At 36.4% G+C, this 21,071-nt stretch overlaps 2 protein-coding genes across 2 annotated transcripts; one reads left to right on the top strand and one right to left on the bottom strand.

The window, feature by feature from the left end:
• Positions 1 to 3,722: 3,722 nt before the first annotated feature.
• On the top strand, positions 3,723 to 9,543 carry LOC142526367 (protein RETICULATA-RELATED 4, chloroplastic-like). Its single transcript, XM_075630706.1, has 8 exons — positions 3,723 to 4,403; positions 6,038 to 6,106; positions 7,143 to 7,274; positions 7,394 to 7,447; positions 7,530 to 7,574; positions 8,392 to 8,531; positions 9,026 to 9,151; positions 9,230 to 9,543. The coding sequence occupies exons 1-8, from the start codon at positions 3,879 to 3,881 to the stop codon at positions 9,273 to 9,275; spliced, it is 1,137 nt and encodes a 378-aa protein (XP_075486821.1). The 5' UTR covers positions 3,723 to 3,878; the 3' UTR covers positions 9,276 to 9,543.
• A 1,521-nt stretch (positions 9,544 to 11,064) lies between these two features.
• LOC142526366 (uncharacterized) lies at positions 11,065 to 12,991 on the bottom strand. The gene is made up of 2 exons (XM_075630705.1): positions 12,314 to 12,991; positions 11,065 to 11,915 (listed from the first exon to the last, which is right to left on the bottom strand). The coding sequence occupies exons 1-2, from the start codon at positions 12,740 to 12,742 to the stop codon at positions 11,145 to 11,147; spliced, it is 1,200 nt and encodes a 399-aa protein (XP_075486820.1). The 5' UTR covers positions 12,743 to 12,991; the 3' UTR covers positions 11,065 to 11,144.
• Between the last annotated feature and the right edge of the window lie 8,080 nt (positions 12,992 to 21,071).

Raw genomic sequence — 21,071 nt, 5'->3', positions numbered from 1 at the left:
TTCCCCCTTGGATATTTGGTGTGTGCCGCGAGTTGGTTTCGGGGAGAAAAGAATTTTACTTGTGTTGGGGAAGTGGGCCTGTGTTTTAAAAGGTTATGGGGTGGGTTTTTGAGTTTAAATAACAATTAAAAACACTAACAAAGGTTTAGGCCCATTAGAAAAGTTAATTAAGCCCATTAGTGCTTAATTAAAATATTTAAAAGATTTAAAAATAATTTTGCTTAAATAAGTTTGTGAATTTATTAGTCGGATTGCCAAAACGTTCGTATTTTGTTGAAAATCCACACCGATAAAAATTTACATCCCGACGTATAAAATCACTTCAAAACCTCTTATTTTCAAAAATAATAAAAAGCATCAATCATATTTTAAATAATTAAAAACAATCATTTAATAAAAACATTTTCTATTTTTCAACCATCGGTCTCCGTTCCTCGATCGCAACTCGAATAACCGTTAAAAATACATTTTAATGCAACCATGTAGAAAAATATATTTTAAACATGTCAATATGCACAACATAATTAATTAATGCAATTAATTGAAATACACAAAAATTTATTAACTTGTATGCATGTGGTTGCGTGAATCTTGAAATTTTCGGGGCGTTACAATTGAACAATGGTAAATCATTGAGAATGAGTGATTTGATATTATATTTATTGTTTATTATTGTTGATGTTGTTGGCTGTTGGTTATTGATAGTGATTTGTAGTTATCGCGGTAGTTTGGGAGAGATGTATTGTTGATGTTGTTTGTCGCAGAATCAAGAGAGCGACTAATTGTTGATGTTGTTTTCGTAGTAATAGGGAGCAACATTTGCTATTATTGTTGGTCGTGATATCAACTGTTGTCCAGAAATAACGAATGAATGTTCAGAGACTACAAATGAGTCAGAGAGTATTTCTGTTATAATTTCAGTTATATCTTATGTTGTTAATATAACTGTTACGTGATGTTTATTGCATATGCTCACTTCAAGATTTGTTTATGTTGAACATGTAACAAGACAAGTATTGGGACATGATAGAGGTGAAGGACAAGGTGTGTCTAGTCAAAGAAGTCATGTAATTGATAGTGGATAGAGATATTATAGTTTATTGCTGTATTCGAGTTATGTGTTGTGTAATGACTATAATTTCTCTGATATACTGATGTAAATAGTGTGTTGATTGTATTATTTTGGTAGTATATGTATTATATTATTATGTAGTCGAAAGAAAATTTTATGCATATTACATCTCATATTGTATGATTATGTGACAAAGTTCGGGGCACCAAATAATATATTGATATGTCCAACTCGAAAATTTATTCTTCTCATTTCATGAAGCTTTTTCTCAAAAGATAGTTCATCGTCCTCATTATTTTGCTCAATAACCTTTTTTTATAATGCTCGTTCTTAATTCCTATAATTCTGTAATTTTTTTCCTCAATTTTTCCCGTCTTATGCAACAACAATCTTATTTTTTGAATTTTAGCGAGTGGTATAGGAAACTTGTGGTGTTCTACCATATATCACTCTCTTTTTTCATTGATAGAGAAGGAATTACAAATTACATGCTCCTTAAATTGATCATTTGAGTAGGAGGATGATTAATCCCTTGAGTACTGAGTTGAGAATATTTCTGATCCCCCAATATATATTGGGGAGATTTTCCATATTGAGCTTTAATATTCAACCTACCTTGACCTTTGAAGGATAATGATTTAATATTGTTGGTTTCTTATCTTTGAGGACAGAATCTCTCATCGTATATCAAATTACTCTTTCCATATAATGGATTCCTCATCTCGTAAAAATAATTCACTCTGCTTGAACTTCTTTTGTACCTATCATCCACTTCAAAAAATTTATCAGGCACCTAACACTTTTTGGTGGATTTTTAAAGAAACTATTCATTTCTCACTTTGTACATAACTCTTTTACTACAAATATCATTTCTTTAAGAATCCAATACATTTTCATCATTTTCTTTATATTCCTATTTCTTTCTTCAATCAAAACCCACAAATCAGTAGAGTTCACATCCATAATTGCGACTAAGGGAAAATGATATTCGTCCACTGTCATAATGTTTTTTACGTCGGAAAAATTTAGGAATCTTATGTTGATATTTCTTGACTACATTTTTAAAAGATGATGCTCCTTCAAGGTACGGTTCACCAGCTTTTTGGCTATAGATTTTCCAGGATACCCTGAATTCCTTGATCTTCTACGTATCATCCCCTTATTGTAACTTGTTTTGGAATTTCATTCACCATAATTTTCAATTCATAAATGGTGTTATGGGGTGCCCAATATTCCTTAATCTTATTCCTTGGTTGTACATTTTTTTGCTCAAATTTGATTATAATCATTGTTCATCAATCAAAGTCCACAGAAAAATGAAATCCACGTTCACAGACTTTTTCTCCTTTTTAATTCATTGAATGATTGTGCTGGTCCAAGGGGATGTGGGGTAAACTTGCCTCCCGAGAATGCTCTCTTGCATTCTTTGTAGACACTCCATGACTGATAAGATCATCATCAGCTCCTAATTGAGAACATGAATTGGTAACCTTATATGTCTGCATCACAAGTTTTTTTCCTCTATTACGCAACCCATGCTGGCTTTCTGTCGCTTTCCTCTCTTCCCTCAGGTGTGGTGGAGTATTGGACAAAAGAACCGGTGATACAACAAAGCAACGAACTTCACTGCTTGAGAATATTATGATCCTTGACCTTGATCCATTGGCTTGCTTGCTTTCAGACTCATGAGGTATGTTTTCATCTTTTGACGGCCTCGTCCATTAATCTCTCATCTCTTTCCTAAAGTCTGCCATAGTATTGAAAAAGATATTGGCCGACATTAGTCATCTATTTGAGTTCACTGCATATACCTTTCTTCATTGACATCACAAGATTAACCGTAACTTCCTGACCAATAGAAAATGATGAAATTAATTCTTTCATAGTCTGATCCTCTTGTAACTCAATTGATCTTCCTCCAACATCGATATCTTCTCCTTGTAAAAATTGGGTTCTTCTCATATGACTGGAGAATCCTTTCACGCTTCTCAGTACGTTTTGGAGGCATCTTTGGTCCCATCGGATGTTCCAAATTGTTTATTACGAAAATTTGCTGGTGTGTTGGCACGAAATTGTGCCAAATCTGAAATCCGAGTTCTAAAAGAAAAACAGGTGTTGTAAATCTCGAATCGGTCGTCAGTTTTAAATTCATCCGTAAGTCAAGAAAAACAAGGAATTTAACTTAAGAAATTGAATGAAAAAATTGATGAACAACCAAGTTAATTGTGCTATTATGGATTGAGATCATAATATTTTACAAATAAATTGAAATAAAAGCTAAAAAAATATGACAAAACTTGAAGGAAACAAAGAAAAATCTACTGGAACATGCGACATAAATTAGCTAAAATACATAAAATTGGCAAAGAGATTTTTTGCAGTAATTTTGAATTTATCGATGAGTTGGACCCAGGACCTAACTTCTTTTTTTTTTTTTTTTTTTTTTTTATCATTCTGCCTAATTGTTCGTATTTTTTGAGTAGTTTGGTCCATCTTCCTCGATCACTAATTGTGGATCGTGACTCAATTTCAACTTAACAGACTATCAATTGTGTGTGTATATATTTTAGAGATATTATAATAGTTTTTTTTGTGACCAATAATATTTTAATTTTTGACGAGGGTAAAGTGTAGAGTATCTTAATCATTGTATGAATTTGCTCCTCACTTTTGTAGTACGCTCACTTTGAACAGCTAAGACCTCTCACCTTTTCGGACACCACAAAAACTGCCACCCTCTCAACCGATTTGGCACCAAAATATCACCAGGAGGGGGCTGCCGCCGTTTTCTCTCGCCGCCAACATCATGGCAAGCGCCTCCTTTTCTCGCCTCGCAACCCAAATCATCGTTTCTCCGACCCCAAGAAGCAGAAATCACCGCCACTGGTCTCCGTGTTCCATCACTCATCCATTATTGGCTACCTCTACTTTTTCACTAAAACTCAAATCCCGTCATAGTCCACGTGACCATTCATTCGTCTCCTTCTCTGGTGGCGACGGAGGAGGAGATGAGGGCGGGGGCGGAAGTGGAGGCTCTGGTGGTGGCAGAGATGGAGGTAGCGAGGGAGATGCAGGAAAGAGGAACAAGGCGGAGGCTATCATGGCCTTGGTTGAAGTGGGAAGGTCATTGGATAGCATTCCCAAGGACTTAGCAGCCGCCATCGAAGCAGGGAAAGTTCCGGGTTCCATAGTGTATCGGTTTTTCGAGCTCGAGAAATCTCCTTTGTTCGGCTGGTTGCTCAGGTTTGGAGGGTTTAAGGAAAGATTGCTTGCAGATGATCTTTTCTTGACTAAAGTAGCCATTGAATGTGGTGTTGGGATATTTACCAAGGTTGCTAATTTTCCTTAAACTTGGTCGAAAATTGTGTTTTCTTCGTAGATTTAGTTATGAGGTTTCGTTACAAAATCTTTCACTTTTATGCTTGATCGGTCTAGGAAATAGCTGTTACTTTGGTACTAGAGGATGGCCTAATGAGTTTTTGTCTATTGTACAAGGGCAGATGGAACCATGGTTCGCCGGAACGGCCGTTAAGCGGTCGGAACGGCAGTTGCGGAACGGGAACGGTGACCGCCGTTCCAAAGTTCCAGGGCAAAGAGGTGATTGTTTTGTAGCGCTGTTCTTCGACTTTTTAGCGGCGATTAAACGGCGATGCGGAACGGAACGAAGAAGCGGAACGGGAAATGTGGCAGTAATTGTGATTTTTAGTATAATGTCTTGTATATTGATTCAATTGTTGTGAGGCCACTTCCATTAAAAAGATAAGATATAAGGTTATAACTTTCATGTTTGGAGTTTTGTTCAAATCATTAGGGAAGACGAGCCAAAAGTGGCCCGAAGTGTGTCGTGTGTATCGTTGTTCTTGCACTGACACATGTTAGGAAAATGAGCATAATTTTTTACTCAGACCTTCAAATGACATGAGGCTAATTGGAGATGCCAGAAAACATATAGGGCTACAACTTTCATGTTGACCACTTTTGCTAATTCGGAAGTTAAAAATGAGTTTTTCGGCAGAATGTGGCGCGCATATGCGCCAAATCTCGCGCCATTGCACGTGTTGGGCAGATCACGTCAATATCCATTCTAATGATCTTTCGTCCTCTCAATCTAATCAGTATCCCTATGGACAATCACGTTAATATCCAAATGTTCGAAATCAATTTAATCTACGAGATACTGATGAAGAATATAACAATGATTTCGCTCCTCCGCGTCACTCTTTATGGTATTAGCTTTGTTATGTTATAATTTTTAGTGTGTATTTCTTATTGTGCTATTATTATAAAATAGTTTTGTATTGATATATTAATTTGTAATAACTTCATATATTTTATTTTTTAGTATGATGTAATTTATATTTAAATTTTTTTACCAATTTTTTGAATTTATTAATTTTTTTATACAAGCGTTCCGCAACCGTTCCGCAACATAACATTGGAACTGGAACGGTAGTTGCTGTTCCAAGCACCGCAACCGTTCCGGCGAACCATGGATGGAACCAACAAGGTGTTAGCATTTCAAGTGTAATCTTCAGAAAAATCTACGTTTTGTCAAAAGATAAATTAAGTCATTTCCATTAAATCTTGCCTAAATTTTCGGATCAGCCACTGGTTCTATGTGTAAAGAAGCTATTGAAAAACTAATAGTTACTGAAACTTGTGGCTTTGAATGGTGAAATGCTTCAAATCGCAAGCTCCGAGGATCTATTTTTCAATCCAATGTTGAAATGAATGGGGAGTTTTCTCTTTAGCCTTTGCAGGTTTGATCATATGTAAAGGGCACCTTTGAAGTTGGGCTTCGTGGTTGCTAAGTTATCATGTTTAACCGTTTCTTATAGTCAGTTACACAGCCTTTTTTATGATTATTTCCATGTCGTCCTCAGAGCTTGTCATGCTGAAGCATTTGGTAGATCTTGCATCATCATGCAATTAGAGCATGTGATCATATTTGTGTCTGTTCTCCAGACTGCTGCAGAGCTGGAAAGGCGTCGAGAAAAGTTTACCAAGGAGCTGGATTTCGTCTTTGCTGATGTGGTATACTTGTTTTCACATTATTTTATTTTGAGCGGTTCTGGAAAATATGCTCATTAAATTTCAAAATTCTTATTAAATCATCCTGTTGTTCCCAAGGGACATGATGATGTACCAGGTTTACCGACTAAAATCTTCTGAGGCAAATGGTGCTTGAATTTTTAGTTTTGGAATAGGACGGGTGTATAAAATTCTACTGCCTGTGATCAAATGCAACAGGATCGGTTGGGGTGTTATATTTTTAGTTTGTCGTGATGGTACGCATTAAATGAATGTTTATTAGCTTTTGATCCTGACGCGTGGAATTGAGCTTAATCACGGGCTATTCATCTTGACATTAGTTGCTCATCTTCTGTTTGGATTTCTAAATTAAAGGAATTGAGAGGAAAAAAACTATTAGTGGGTATCTTTTTCTCTTATCAACTGGTACAACCCGTATTTTATGTATAGCAACTCCCCTAAGCACGGTAGTGTTGCGGGGAATGGGTTGTGCGTGTGTAAAGAAACAATGGACCAACTGGGTTTGCTTCTGACTGGATAAAGTTTCCCATGATATGGATATATGAGCAGGAAATGTGGAGTTTACTGTTTTCTGTACACTTAATTTAGGATTCTGGGAAGAATACAGATATTACTTGAATTTGATGAAAAAAACAGTGTATAGGGAGTATCCTTGACCAGAATATTTCTAAATGTTCTTGTGTTTTCTGATGCCTAACTTGGAAAGATAATACATATTTGGTCTTTTCACTTGGATACATTGCTTTGTGTGGTATCCTATTAATCTCTGCTGAGTAAATGGCCAAATGATCACTTTTTGGTATGGTTATACCGGCCAACCTGAAAGATATAAAATTGTTTAATTAGCGCTCGACTTGCAGTTTTGGTTCAGCTTACAATCTTGATCTTTCCCAGAAAGTCATAATATTGCTTTTTTTCTTTTGGACAGAGTATTCATTTATCTTTGTCTCAGTACTTCATATGATTATAATTTTGTTGCCTTTTTTGTTTTCAATATTTTCTGATAATCTGTGTTCAGGTAATGGCCATTATTGCAGATTTCATGCTTGTTTGGCTACCTGCTCCTACTGTTTCTCTCCGACCACCTCTAGCCATCACTGCAGGAGGTCTCAATAAATTCTTTTACGGGTGCCCGGATAATGCATTCCAGGTAATGTTTAAATAGTTGTCATTAATCTTTTTAATATATATTATATATGTAAAGTTCGGGTTTCAATGCGAAAAAAACCATAAAATATATTTATTAAACAAAATTGGGTGCCGCTGCAGGTTGCCTTAGCAGGAACATCTTATTCATTTTTACAAAGAATAGGAGCAATAGTGGTGAGTAATTTACTTATTCAACATTATTTCGATCATCGTTCTACTCATTGAGTTTGACTGTCTGTTCTCATCTGTTGTTCAGAGAAATGGGGGGAAGCTTTTTGTAGTCGGAACTGGCGCGTCTCTGGTACTACGTCAACTCACTATGATTGCTTTTGGATGGATGTATTTAACTCTGAGGAATTTGATTTGACAATGAATTTCAAATGAAAACTATTTTGGGTTAATTTGAAATCCATTGCAATTGTTAATAAATACGCCTGAATCAAATCAGAGTGAATTTCAATCAAACTTTATTCATCCAAACAAGTCAAATGGATTTGAAATCCATTATTCAACTACCTCAATACAAAAATACTCTTAACTTCTTTATGTTTTACTTACTTTGATACCCTTATCGTACATTAAATACCGAAATTAGTGTTCTAAATCGGGTGAAGATATCCTATATGGACTGACGAAGCTATGGAGTTATGAGTTAACTACCTTACCGTGGATCTGTGTGAGCTTTCTATAGGCTTAATGGTGGCTTATAACAGGCTAAGAACAGAAGACAAATCATGAAAAAATTCTAGTTGATTGGTATAATGGTAGTATTAACTTTATTAAGGGATGGAAAGAAGTACATTGAAAGATAAACAGGGCTATTTAACGAGCCGTCTTCGAACAGTTTTTACTGAGTATCTCATTCGCCAATTGTTTGAGTGCATGTCTTTACGTATGACCTTAACTAGCAAATATTACTTGTTAAATTGTGTAACAGGTTTCCCTAAAGCATTCTTTAATCGACCTGTATTATTTCATGATTCTTGCTTCCAAATAATTTCCCCTGATGTTTGCTTCCATGACTCTTGCCTCTGACTTGGTCTTGTATAATTGCGGTCTGGAATATACTGTTGGAGGAAAATGTTGATTAGAATGTCCTCATGATGTCCGTTTTACAGGTGGGCACAGGCATAACAAATCTGTTGATTGCTACGCGGAAGTTTATTGATAAGTCTTATGCCGGTGAATCCGAAGACGTGCCTATTCTATCGACAAGTGTTGCTTATGGTGTCTATATGGCAGTATCAAGCAACCTGAGGTACACATTTATATGTGATTATTGTTGCATGACTATGTTTCCTGAAGGTGTTTGTGTGCTCAGTAATGTCCGCTTTACATGCTTTTTTTTTCTTGCATTAGAATTGTCATTTCTCCTTTTTATACAATCAATACATGATCACAAGGAACATATTTAGCTTTTGTTTGGCTAGCTATGAGGGGCTTAAGTACATATGCAATTTATGTCCTGATCTACAAGTTTCTAATTCATTAATAGATTTTAATTGCAAAAAAAATCAAAGATTTCATCTCCCTAAAGTCACCAATTGAAAACTTCATTGAACAGATGTGTGCAAATTAGCAAGCTATGGTTAAAATTGGCATTCTGGTTATTCCTTTGTTTCTCTGCCATAGACTACTTTTCTTTTATCGCATATATTCTGCTTATTTACAAATTATGTAGCATTTACATCGTCGCTGCACTGCTGAAATTTTATCCAATTGGTTCATTAATCTGCATTTTTTTCTGTATAGGTACCAAATACTTGCTGGGGTAATCGAACAACGTATCTTAGAACCTTTACTGCACCAGCAGAAGCTCATTCTTGGTGCAATCTGTTTTGTTGTTCGAACTGGAAATACCTTTTTAGGATCATTGATGTAAGATTTTTGTACTAAAAAGTGAATATATCTCTCTATTTACTTTCATTTCAGGTTTTTCACACTCTAAAATGGCAGGTGGGTGGATTATGCACGTTGGATCGGAATACAACCCCGTGAATAGAATCAAATGGGATGATGTGGTCGTTTTATTAACGGTCAGCTGTCCTTTGTATATTTCATCTTTTCGGTGTTCCTTACACAATTACCATTAACTTTGTTGTGGAGAAGGAATCGAGTCTTTTTATCTTCCAGTTTGCTATGGCTTGTAAAGCTCAGCCTGCAGCTTAAAGCATCGGTTTGCTTTCTTTGTACATGTAATAAGATTTCTCGATGTTGTTACATTTTGTAAGTTAATAAATATTTTTTATTGAATCCCATGAACTTTAATATCTTATTTTTTTAATGCTTTTGAATATAATTGCTTATACTCCTAGATGCTGGTTAATTTGGGATGGTTGGCAAATGTATCGGATTTTTGAAAACCGTATCTGGCCAAAGAATTAATATTCTTCTGCGATGTATATTTATTTACATTACGATCATAGTTTATGGGGAAGAAATCATAACTTACAGACAGGGATGCAGATAAAATGAGCCAAGTCTAATACCATTCCCTTTATAACATTTAAGCTCGAGTTTGAATTTCTAGTCTTGTCAAAACCCTGCTTGAAGATCGAAAAAGTGAATTATTTTGAGCTTCAGTTTGGTTAGAACTCATGCCATATTGAATATGGTTGTAAAATGGATCAAAATATTAACATTGCAATTTGAAGGTGTAATTCTTATTGTCATCTGTTCTTCCCTTTGGTTAGGAATCCATTAATAATCTTGAACATCATCAACATCCATCTTATCATACTAGTTTTAAGCTAGGCTTAAAGTAATCATTGCATGGGGAAATTGAGAAGATCTCATTTCTATAATCTAAACCATTGTTAGGAAATTACTGTACTCAACCGTTAGTACTAGCAGTTAAGAATTACATCCAAGACAACCATGCTTCAACAATTATACGCTTAAAGACAACCGCTCTCTGGTATTATGTCGAAACTCTTTCTACCATCACACGGATTGTCCTACAGACATATTCTTTAGTATTTATAAGTAAAGATGTTGCTCAACTAATGTAGTATGTTCATCTCACATATGAGTGATTGATTCTAAGGTTAATGTAAACTGAAGCTTTGAAGTTATTTGAATCTGGATTCTGAAGTAAAGGGATTATGTATTTATCGGCCATTTTCTTTTCTAACCTATTATTCTAATGATCTTCTGATAAATCCTCTCAACCCATGCACTTGGTTTTCAACTCTTTCGGCTTTGGTCCTAATTATTGTATAAATAGTTGTATGACGAAACTAGTCATCAGAATAAGACAATAAACTACATGTTAAAAACATTATCTGGCTCTTCCGGATCTTTTTGTTTGCTGGACACCGCCTCAACTGGTTTGCAGATCTGTTGGCCTAACTAAGGTAGGTTCATTCTGCAAGATCACCATCCACCTTCTGGCTAAGATACATTCAACTCTGATCATTTGAGCGCATAGCTAGCTATGCAGCCTCTTCAGCGGATGTCTTCTTCTTGGTTCTATGTTGGTTGGTAAAAAGTGAACCACAACTAGTTATCTGCATACTTAATTAAGCATGTTGGGAAGACGCAGATGAGTTTTATTGTAATCAAAACAAATACAGACGATTGAATCACCAGATATAAGATTTGCTGATTACATTCACACTTTATTTATGTTAAGAAAGTTTATTTAGCTTTTTACAATGTCAACTATTGACTTTATTTTTGTCACATAAAATTTGCAAATATTTTCTACAAAGTCAACAATTGACTTGCAGCCCATCTATTTTAATCTTTGTCTCACCAAGTGGTGAGAGAGTTGGGATACCAGGAATGACTGAATTGAACACCCTATCAATTTATTCATTTAATTAGAAGGCTGTTGTAACTATGTTAGCATGAGGTTAGATATTTACTATCACAATACGAAAGAACAAAAAAACAGGGTAGGAGTGTTGCTTGTGGCGTCAACAACAGGAGTGGAAGGTACATTGGACCCTGGTGGAGATGGATGCTTAGCCACTTCAGGACCTTTTGTCTTTCGTCTCTTTGCTGGTGGAAGCTTAGGGGCACGTTGTCTTTTGCGGTTCTGTGCACAAATTGGGGACGCATCTCGCTTCTCAATGCAACTGAGAACACGGCGAAGCATCTTCTCCAGCTCTACAAACCTTCTTTCCATGCAAGTCTGTAATTCTGTAACCTTCCCCAAGGTAGAATCCAGTGTTGCTGACGTTGTTGGCTGGATATTTAACTCCACTGATTTTTTCATGCCTTCCCCTTTATGTAGGGAAGAGGATTGTTCTTCATGAATGTGCTCATGCGTTTGAGGTGGAGTTTTCTCCTGATAAATTTCCCTGCAATAATCTGTCTTTCTCTGTGACATCAAAGCTGCAATGCGGGATGCCAAAGGGTTGACCAAGGAATAGATTAACTGATCATGGTTCTCCTTGGTTGCTGTCGATGAACTAACCCCCACTGACTTGTTAATAGTTCTTACTTTTTTCTTGTGTTTTGGGGGATGCTTCTTCTTCCACTTGATTGATTTCCGCTGGTACAACTTCCTTGGACGATACTTTTTCTTCCACTTACTTGATTTCCCCCGGTACGTACGAGGAAGTTTTATGTTATCTTCCTCTTCTTGTGTTCCATATGTACTTCCAATGCTAGGAAGACATTCATATGCAAGTATCTACAGATACAAACAAAAACCAGACTCACGTAAAAAATATATCGATTCTTAGATAGTTAACAAATGCAGAAGCAAAATAATTTTACTTACCTGCCGCTGGTGAACAAAGTCAATTAAGTCGAAGCTATCTCTTGGTAAACAACTAGTTGTTTCTCGTCGTCGCTTCGCGCAAGTTTCTATAAATGCTGGCCAAATACTATGCGTGCAAGGTTTTTCGATCTTATGGCTACAAATATATTTCCTTAGAGCTAGGAACGAATGCTATCTGTTTCAGATCCTCTATTTATGACCCTCTTCCTACAAGTTTTCTAGGTGATCGCGTCAACAATTGCAAACACCAATTCCGAGCATGATCTTATCGATATTAATCATGTTTATGAGCTTATTTTCAAAAGTACCTTTCTCGTAGTCTCCTTGAGATCCTCCGACCCTGGAAACGATGCCATCTCATCCAATAAGTTAGTCACCTCGCCAGCCAAATCTATGGCACTGCGAAGCCACTGCGTCTCCCCTGCGTCATCTTTGATCTGTGCTTGAATAGACGACAACCTTTGGCTCCAATTCTTGAGCTTCACGTGAATCCTATCCCAATGGGCGAACACGAATATCAGACCTGAGAACAACTTATCAAAGACCACCTGAAAAATTGCAGAAAGAAAAAGATCTTTCACTGGCATTTTCTTGTTATCGGTGGATGAAAAATAAGGGAAATTAGCTCTCTTCATATAACAGTGTAAACAGCAAGATTTGCTGAAGAAAGGAATGATGTCAGCAGGATATTTGCATGGTGTGATAAGTGGACAAATGGGTTCATAGAGTATATCCATTTTAAACTAGTGAAGTATCACCAAAGTCTACCCACTAATTTCCATTTCTAAATATATGTATATTCACATCTTGTGAAACTTACTGAAACTTTCCTCCATTATTTGTAATTTCTTGGATTTGTGCAGCCTTTTCTACTTGAAACTTTCGTGGCTGTTGCGCATTGGTTCCAGGACGGCAGACCTGATGTAAACATTGGATTTTTACAAGTTAACTTGATGACAAATTGCGTGGACGTTGGCTTTGATAAGTCTTTTAAACTCGAAAATATATTCGGACTTGCGTGTCCTGTGAAAAATTAGATATAAATATTACATCAACACGCTTATTTTGATAAGATCCAACTCGGAAATGACAAAATTTAGTGTGGCAGAATATCGGATAAAATCGAGTCGATAGTCGTTTTTTTTAATTTTTACATTCATCTTGAATTTTCTTTGCTGACGGTGTTTACTTCATTTGGCAATTGTCATATAATGTTTTTGCTTATATAAGGTAATAATAAAAACAACGATCACAAGAAAATTGAAATCGAGGTGTTCATGACCTCGTTCACAAGCCTGGATGCAAGCGTGTGCTCAGTCAGGCTTGAATGGTACTAATATAGTTGAGATGGGCTAACTTGTGGTTTATTGCTTTGAAACACTAATTCCAATACGGAATAATTGACTCGTCCACTTCCTTAAATTAGATTATCGACTAGCTTAAATTTCTTGATTCAACCAAAATTTATTTCGAGAAATAAGTATACTAGACTTATCTAATCACCATATCGTCGGAATCGAGTGTAATAATAAATCAAATTATAATAAACTGGATTTGGTGTTCAATGTGCATTCCATCGTGATCCACGCACATGCTTTGGCCATATTCGAATTGCGCTAAAATTCTTCAACTCACGGGCCGATGCATGCATACATACATAGCAGGTGTTCTCAGCTTTTGACAACTTTCTGACACGTTTTTTTTTTTTTTTTTATCATTTTTTATCCGGCTTTCTCAGCATGTTTCGATGGTTTTACTTGGGACAATCCACATTTGTTATTTTCATAATATTCATCGCCTCATCAAAAATCCTGGATATCCACATGTCATATACACATAATATTAACAAATTTATTCTCACACATTCATTTTAACATTAAAACTCATTGTTCGTAGGTCTCGTTGTCCCCTTTATTCATCTTATTCATATTTTACATTAAATAAATTAAATTTCTAATTATTTACAAAATTTAAATTATTACTATTTTATATAAAAAATAATATGTTTTTATATATTTAGAACTGTAAAATTATTTTATTTTATTTTATAAGTGTCATTTATTTAAATTCAAACATTTTTTAACTATCACACACTTTCTTTATACTCGACATGATTACCATAATCAAAATAGGATTTGAATGATATATCTATATTATGAAACCATTTAAACAAGGTGCATCAATTTGATGGTTTATAAAAATTTTGGCATGATTTCCCTATATTTTGTATACACCAATAACTCGAGCAACACAACAATACGCACATATAATCGTATTCTTGTAAACAAACATACTCGGTATCATTATACACATAGACATAACATTGTAAAACTAGTTTCAAACCCTGACATTGCAACCACTATAATACATATGCGGAAGCTATACAATAAGACGTCCAGGTTCTTGTCGAGGTAAGGCATGTCACAAGCATCCATTGGCGAACCAGCATCCTATGTATCTTCATTACCTGATCCTGTAATACATGAGCTACGTGAGTTTATAAAACTCAATAAGTTGGCACTTATACGTATCAATATGCATAGAAAGAACATACATATCAAGTCGTGATCAACAATGAATCTTTAAACAATGTCATACCATATCGTATATTCATGTTCATGTTTGTACTTGAGCCTCATTAGTTGACATGTACTACTGTGCTTACTTTATTATATAGCTACTACTGTGTTGGACGTCAGAGAGCACCTTTGACAACCCCACGCCCCATGAACATATATTAGCCAATAGTTTGGTGGACTTAAAACTTTTCCTTTCATGTTCATGTTCATGACATAGCATCTATCTTCAATATTCATGACTTTCTTTCATATTTAATACATAACAATGGAATATGATGCTATGTTTTCATCAATATGCATACTAACAATGTACATATAGCAATAATCAATGAAGAGCATTTGAAATCATAATATTACTCATGTATTACTTCAAGAACATGACAACTTACAGTCCAAGCGTAAGAATACGGGTTTGAGACGATGTTTCTCGCTCCTATGCTGTCAAATATATCAATAATCCAATCACTATTTATACTAGGTGAAATTTACTCCTTACATGTATAACAACCAAAAGAGATGAAAACTTACACTCTTAAGAAGTTCTTGTGATGGAGAACTAAATTCTAACTTCAAAATGATGAAGGCATGGAATAAGGGGGCTTTTGGAGGAAGATTTCTAGGTGTTCTTTCGTGCTTTTTGCTGAGTTGAGATTGAAGGAGTGGTAAAGAAGCTTAAGGATTTCGAAACTTATCTTTTTCTATGCAAGGCGGCGCTCTGGCAGTAAGATATTACCACTCGAGCTCGGAACATTCTGTCCAAAAACTAAAGTTTTGGTGCACCGGCACTGGGGCCGTAAGATCTTACCGCTCATGCGCGGAACATTCTGCCTCTGCGCACAGTGTCGTCAAAGATCGCTCCAAAAACGTATCTTCCTATCATAATCTAAAAAAGTGGTAAACATGAAAGTTGTAGCCCTATGTCTTGGCTTGAATCTCCAATTGGTCTCATATCATTGGGAGGTCTGAGGAAAGAGTTATACGTAATCTACCAAAATGTGTCATTGTAGGAATAACGATACACACGACACATTTCGGGGCGCTTTTGGCTTGTCTTGCACAATGATTTGGACAAAATTCAAACCATGAAAGTTGTAACCTTATATTTTAGATTTCTAATGGTTGTGGCCTAACACAATTTGGATCAATATTCAAATCATTATACTAAAACACGTAAGAACTGTCACATTTTCATCTCATTTCTTACCAACTTTCATTACAATACTTTTATCTACACATCTTAGTATCACTATTTAAACACATATTCATTCTCAATACATTATTGACAATCTAGATATCATATTCAATCTCAATATCGATATCTTAATCAACATTGTAAAATATAATGAGCTAAATAACTACATAATAAATGACATAAACGCATTATTATCATTTGTACGAGTAACCGGGAATTACAATTCTCCCCTCCTTCAAAGAATTTCGTACACGAAATTTGACGTACCATATAGTTCAGGATATCTATGTTGAATTTCATCTTCTCGCTCTCAAGTTTCTTATTTGATTGCATGATTGCGCCATAATAGTTTCACTAAAGGTATTTCCTTGTCTCGTAACACTTTGCATTTCCTATCGAGAATTTGGACCGGCCGTTCTTCGTACGAAAGATCCGATGCAAGCTCTAATGGTTCATAATGAAGAACATGAGATGGGTTGGCCAAATACTTCCGTAGCAAGGAAACATGAAAAACATTATGAACATTTGATATGTTCGGTGGTAAAGCAACTCGGTAGGCCTTGTCTCCTATTCTGTCCAAGATCTCAAATAGACCGATATATCTTGGACTTAATTTTTCTTTCTTACCGAAATGCAAAATGCCCTTCAATGGTGATATTTTACAATACATGGTCACCGACCTGAAATTCCAATTGACGACGTCGCACATCGGCGTAACTTTTATGTCAGTGTGCATTCTTTCTCTGATCTTGGTTACCAATTCTGCTGTCTGTTGCACCAATTCAGGGCCTAATAACTTTCTTTCTCCTACTTAATTCCAATGTACTAGAGATTGACATTTCCTAGTATATAATGCATTATATGGTGCCATTCCAATACTTGACTGATAACTATTGTTATATATAAACTCAGCCAACTGTAATTTGCTGTCCCAACTACCTAGAAAGTGAAAGAGGATCGATTTTAGGTGTTCAAATGCGCAACGGAAGTTCAAAATTGTTTTCAAGGTATGAAAACCGAAAATTTTAAAGAAAAAATTTGAACACCTCATGTACTAGCATGTAACATATACAAAAACACAACTATGACATTCATAGGGTGTTGAGAAATCGTTACCTATCAATCTCTTGAGATTGATGATGGCTCCAACTTAGTTGATATACAACTAAGCTCTTCAAAGGCAAGACAAATCTACAAGCTCTCCTCCTTTGAGCACTCCTTGTTCAAATATTAAGCCCACCACCAACTAGCTAGATCCCCTCTTATTTTGCACTAGAAAAATAAGAGGATTTTTCAAAGAGAAGTGATTTCTTTCCTCAACAAATGAAGAGAAAAATGAGGGAAAAATTGGAAGGAAGAACCCCCAAGTTTCGGCCAAGATGTGCTAGAATGAAGGGGAGGGAGACTAGTCTTGGTAGTGTAAAAAGCTAAAAACACTTTTAGCATGCCAAGCCTTGGAGATTGAAAAAGTGATCTCCAACCCTTCAACTCCCATGCATGCAATGTGACTTGGGCTTGTAACTATTACAAAGCCCATGGACTTTATTTAAATGTCTCAAACACATTTGAGTCCATTTAAAACTTTACTTGATTTTACTCAAGCCCACTAATTTAATAATTATTTCTAATTTGGGCTCCACAAGGCCCAATGTTATTTAATTAATCCAGCACTTGAATTAATATAATTATTTGGACTCTACTAGGTCCATTAGTGTTTAATTAATTCAACACTTGAATCAATTTAATTTAGTCCACAATAATGTTTATGAAAATCACAATTTTCAAATACATTATTTATTTGGCCAACTTTTAATTTAAGAACACATTCATAAATTAAAAATTATATTTCCCTCATAGAAGTCATACTTCTATTTTTCCTCAAGCTTATAAACTCCTTTATAAGCCGTTCAACACATTGAACTATTTTACTTCTCAACGGGATCTAGAAAGCTAGTACTTGTGTGGCCCTCAATGGTTCATTGATACAACTAGCCGTGGGTTCACATCTCCATGTGATTCGGACTAAACATGTCCTTATATGAGCATACCCCAATTGCTCCATTCTTACTTATCAACTCCTTGATAACAAGAATGTCAGAACTCAAGTCTGATAGTGTAATGCCCGAGATTTACGGTGTTGTTAATCTGAAATGATTTGTTGATTAATTGATGTGATTATAGATGGAACGGATTAGACCGGGATATGCGGAAAGGAGATTTGAATTATGTGTGAGGATTGGGCCTCGCGCATATGCGCGTTCATGCCGGGCGCATCTCATATTCCAAATATGAGTTTCATGATACTCATCTTATGAGCATCTCATATTCTTTCTACTATTTGTATATTCAAGGGCCTTTATCTATGCAACTAGCATGGGTATACAGATAAAGATTTGCCAAAAAAATAATTTCAAATATTATTAAAATAAAGATTGCTTATACATAGAGTTTCATTGTGAACACTCGGCCAACACTTGGCTCGACGGGCACCTACTCTAACAATCTACCACTTGCACTAGAGCCAACTACCCATATGCTTCAAACCCATTGATTCGCGATGCATCTCGAATAATGGTCCAGGTAAAGGCTTAGCTAGTGGATCAGCAACATTATCTGCGGAGCCGGATGTGTCAAAATACACTTTTTCCTCTTTCCACAATCTTTCCGAGGATGTGGTACTTTCTCAATACATGTTTGGACTTCTGATGAGACCTTGGCTCCTTTGCTTGAGCTAAAGCTCCCGTGTTGTCACACAACACTGGGAGAGGAGCAACTCCATTAGGAATGACGTCCAACTCTTAGAAGAAATTCCTTATCCAAACAGCCTCCCTTGTTGCATTTGATGCAGCAATGTATTCAGGCCTCTGTGCTGGAATCCGCAGTATTGTCTTGCTTGGAACTCTTCCAAGAGACAGCAGCACCATTGAGCATGAATACAAACCCAGAGGTTGACTTCGAGTCATCGATATCGCTTTGGAAGCTAGAGTCGGTATAGCCTTCCAATTTCAGTTCTCCACCCCATAGACCAAGAACAATTTATTGGTCCTTCTCAACTACTTGAGGATGTCTTTCACAGCTTTCCAGTGTGGAAGACCAAGGTTTGATTGATATCTACTCACTACACTTAGTGTGAAAGCCACGTCAGGACGTGTAGATATCATCTCATACATGATGCTACCAATCGTAGATGCATAAGGAATGCTTGTCATCGCCGCTATCTCTGCATCAGTCTTGGGAGACATAGACTTGGATAGGGACACGCCATGACACATTGGTAGATATCCTCTCTTGGACTCATCCATCGAGAACCGCTTCACGATGGTATCAATGTATGTGGATTGGGTGAGACCAAGCAATCTTCTAGATCTATCTATATAGATCTGTATTCCCAATACAAAAGATGCTTCACCCAAGTCCTGTATCGAGAACTTACTTGCTAATCATATCTTAGTTGATTGCAACATTCCTACATCATTCCCAATGATTAGAATGTCATCAACATAAAACACCAGTAATGTCACAACACTCCCACTGACCTTCTTATATACACAGGGTTCCTCAGGATTCTTAGCAAAACCAAACTCTTTGATTGTACTGTCGAATCTGAGGTTCCAACTTCTAGATGCCTGCTTTAGACCATAAATAGATCTTTGAAGTTTGCATACCATATGCTCACTTCCGATAGATGTAAACCCTCCGGGTTGAGACATGTAAATCTCTTCCTTAATATCCCCATTAAGAAAGGATGTCTTAACATCCATCTGCCATATCTCATAGTCATACCATGCAACTATGGCTAGCAATATCCTTATGTACTTGAACATTGCAACTGAAGAAAATGTTTTCTCAAAGTCAACTCCTTGTCTTTGAGTATATCCTTTTGCCATCAATCGCGCCTTGAAGGTCAATACCTTCCCATCCGCCCCAAGTTTCCTCTTGTAAATCCATTTACACCCTATGGGAACAATTCCCTCAGGTAGATTCACGAGATTCCACACTTGGTTCGAATGCATGGAATTCATCTCAGATTCCATTGCTTCAAGCCACTTAAATGAATCGGCATCAGATAATGCTTCCTTGAAGGTACTTGGATCACATCCATGGTTAGGCTCATCATGGCCCTCTTCAAGAAGCAGACCATACCTCATAGGTGGTCTCGAGACTCTCTCGGATCTTCTAGGAGCTTGTATCTCCTCTCTTGGCTCTTCGGGTGTGGGTTCTATAACTGTGGGTGTCTCTCGAACCTTTTCGAGTTCTATCATCTCCCCTTTTCTATCCAATAGAAATTCCTTTTCCAAAAAAGATGCATTCCTAGAAACAAACACCATTGTTTCTTTGGGATGATAGAAGTAGTATCCAACCGAATTCTTTGGATATCCCACAAAGTAACATAAAATGGATCGACTATCCAATTTATCTCCCACTACCTGCTTCACATAAGCAGGGCACCCCCATATTCTAAGACAAGAATATTTGGGTGGCTTACCCATCCATATCTCATATGGCGTCTGCCTTTGAATGGACATTTAATGGAATATCTTTCAATTTTAAGTTATAGAGATCGTTTTCAAGTTCATCAGTACCAATCAAACATTCATTCTTGTAAATATTGCAAACACCTTTGCTAAAGAAACAAGAATATCCATCTTTATCAATATAGAAATGGAAACAATGTTTTTTTTCATCAAATCAGGTACAAACAAAACATCTCTTAAAAATTAACTTAAAATTATTGTTCAACAATAAGTAAACATCTTCAACAGCCTTGGCAGCAAATCTTGCCCCATTGCCCATCCTCAAGAATGTCTCACCTCCCCTTAGTCTCCTACTTCTTCCCATTACATGCAAATCATTACAGAGATGTGAGCCACAGCCGGTATCCAATACCCAAGAAGTAGAGTTAATTGAAATGTTTACTTCAATGTAGAACATACCATTTTTAGAACTTTTCTGAGCAAGATATTCTTTGCAATTACGCCTCCAATGTCCAGGCTTCTTGCAGTGATGACAAACATCACTAGTCTTGTCAGCCTTAACTGGTGTGGCTGCCACGACGGGATTCGGAGATTGCCTCATCAAGGGCACGTTCTTCTTGGGACGTTGGAAAGAACGCTTTTTTCCCTTCCCATGTGGATCAATCTTCGTACCAGATGAAGAACCCACATAAAGAACCGGCTTCTCTTTCTTGATGGTGGACTCAAAGGTCACAAGCATGTTCACCAACTCCTCAAGGGTCGGCTCCATCTTGTTCATATTGAAGTTCACCACAAAAGGATCAAATGAGCTAGGCAGTGA

The sequence above is a fragment of the Primulina tabacum genome, chromosome 15 (assembly GCF_025594145.1).
Source record: "Primulina tabacum isolate GXHZ01 chromosome 15, ASM2559414v2, whole genome shotgun sequence".
NCBI lineage: Eukaryota > Viridiplantae > Streptophyta > Magnoliopsida > Lamiales > Gesneriaceae > Primulina > Primulina tabacum.
This window is presented reverse-complemented; position numbering and strand designations above follow the sequence as displayed.

Bases quoted from the DNA above. Each gene is read 5' to 3' on its own strand.
- LOC142526367 (XM_075630706.1), top strand. From the start codon at position 3,879: ATGGCAAGCGCCTCCTTTTCTCGCCTCGCAACCCAAATCATCGTTTCT. The intron at 4,404-6,037 runs GTTGCTAATTTT...TCTGTTCTCCAG, and splicing joins GTGTTGGGATATTTACCAAG to ACTGCTGCAGAGCTGGAAAG. The intron at 7,448-7,529 runs GTGAGTAATTTA...TCTGTTGTTCAG, and splicing joins AAAGAATAGGAGCAATAGTG to AGAAATGGGGGGAAGCTTTT.
- LOC142526366 (XM_075630705.1), bottom strand. From the start codon at position 12,742: ATGGATATACTCTATGAACCCATTTGTCCACTTATCACACCATGCAAA. The intron at 11,916-12,313 runs GTACTTTTGAAA...TTGTATCTGTAG, and splicing joins TCAAGGAGACTACGAGAAAG to ATACTTGCATATGAATGTCT.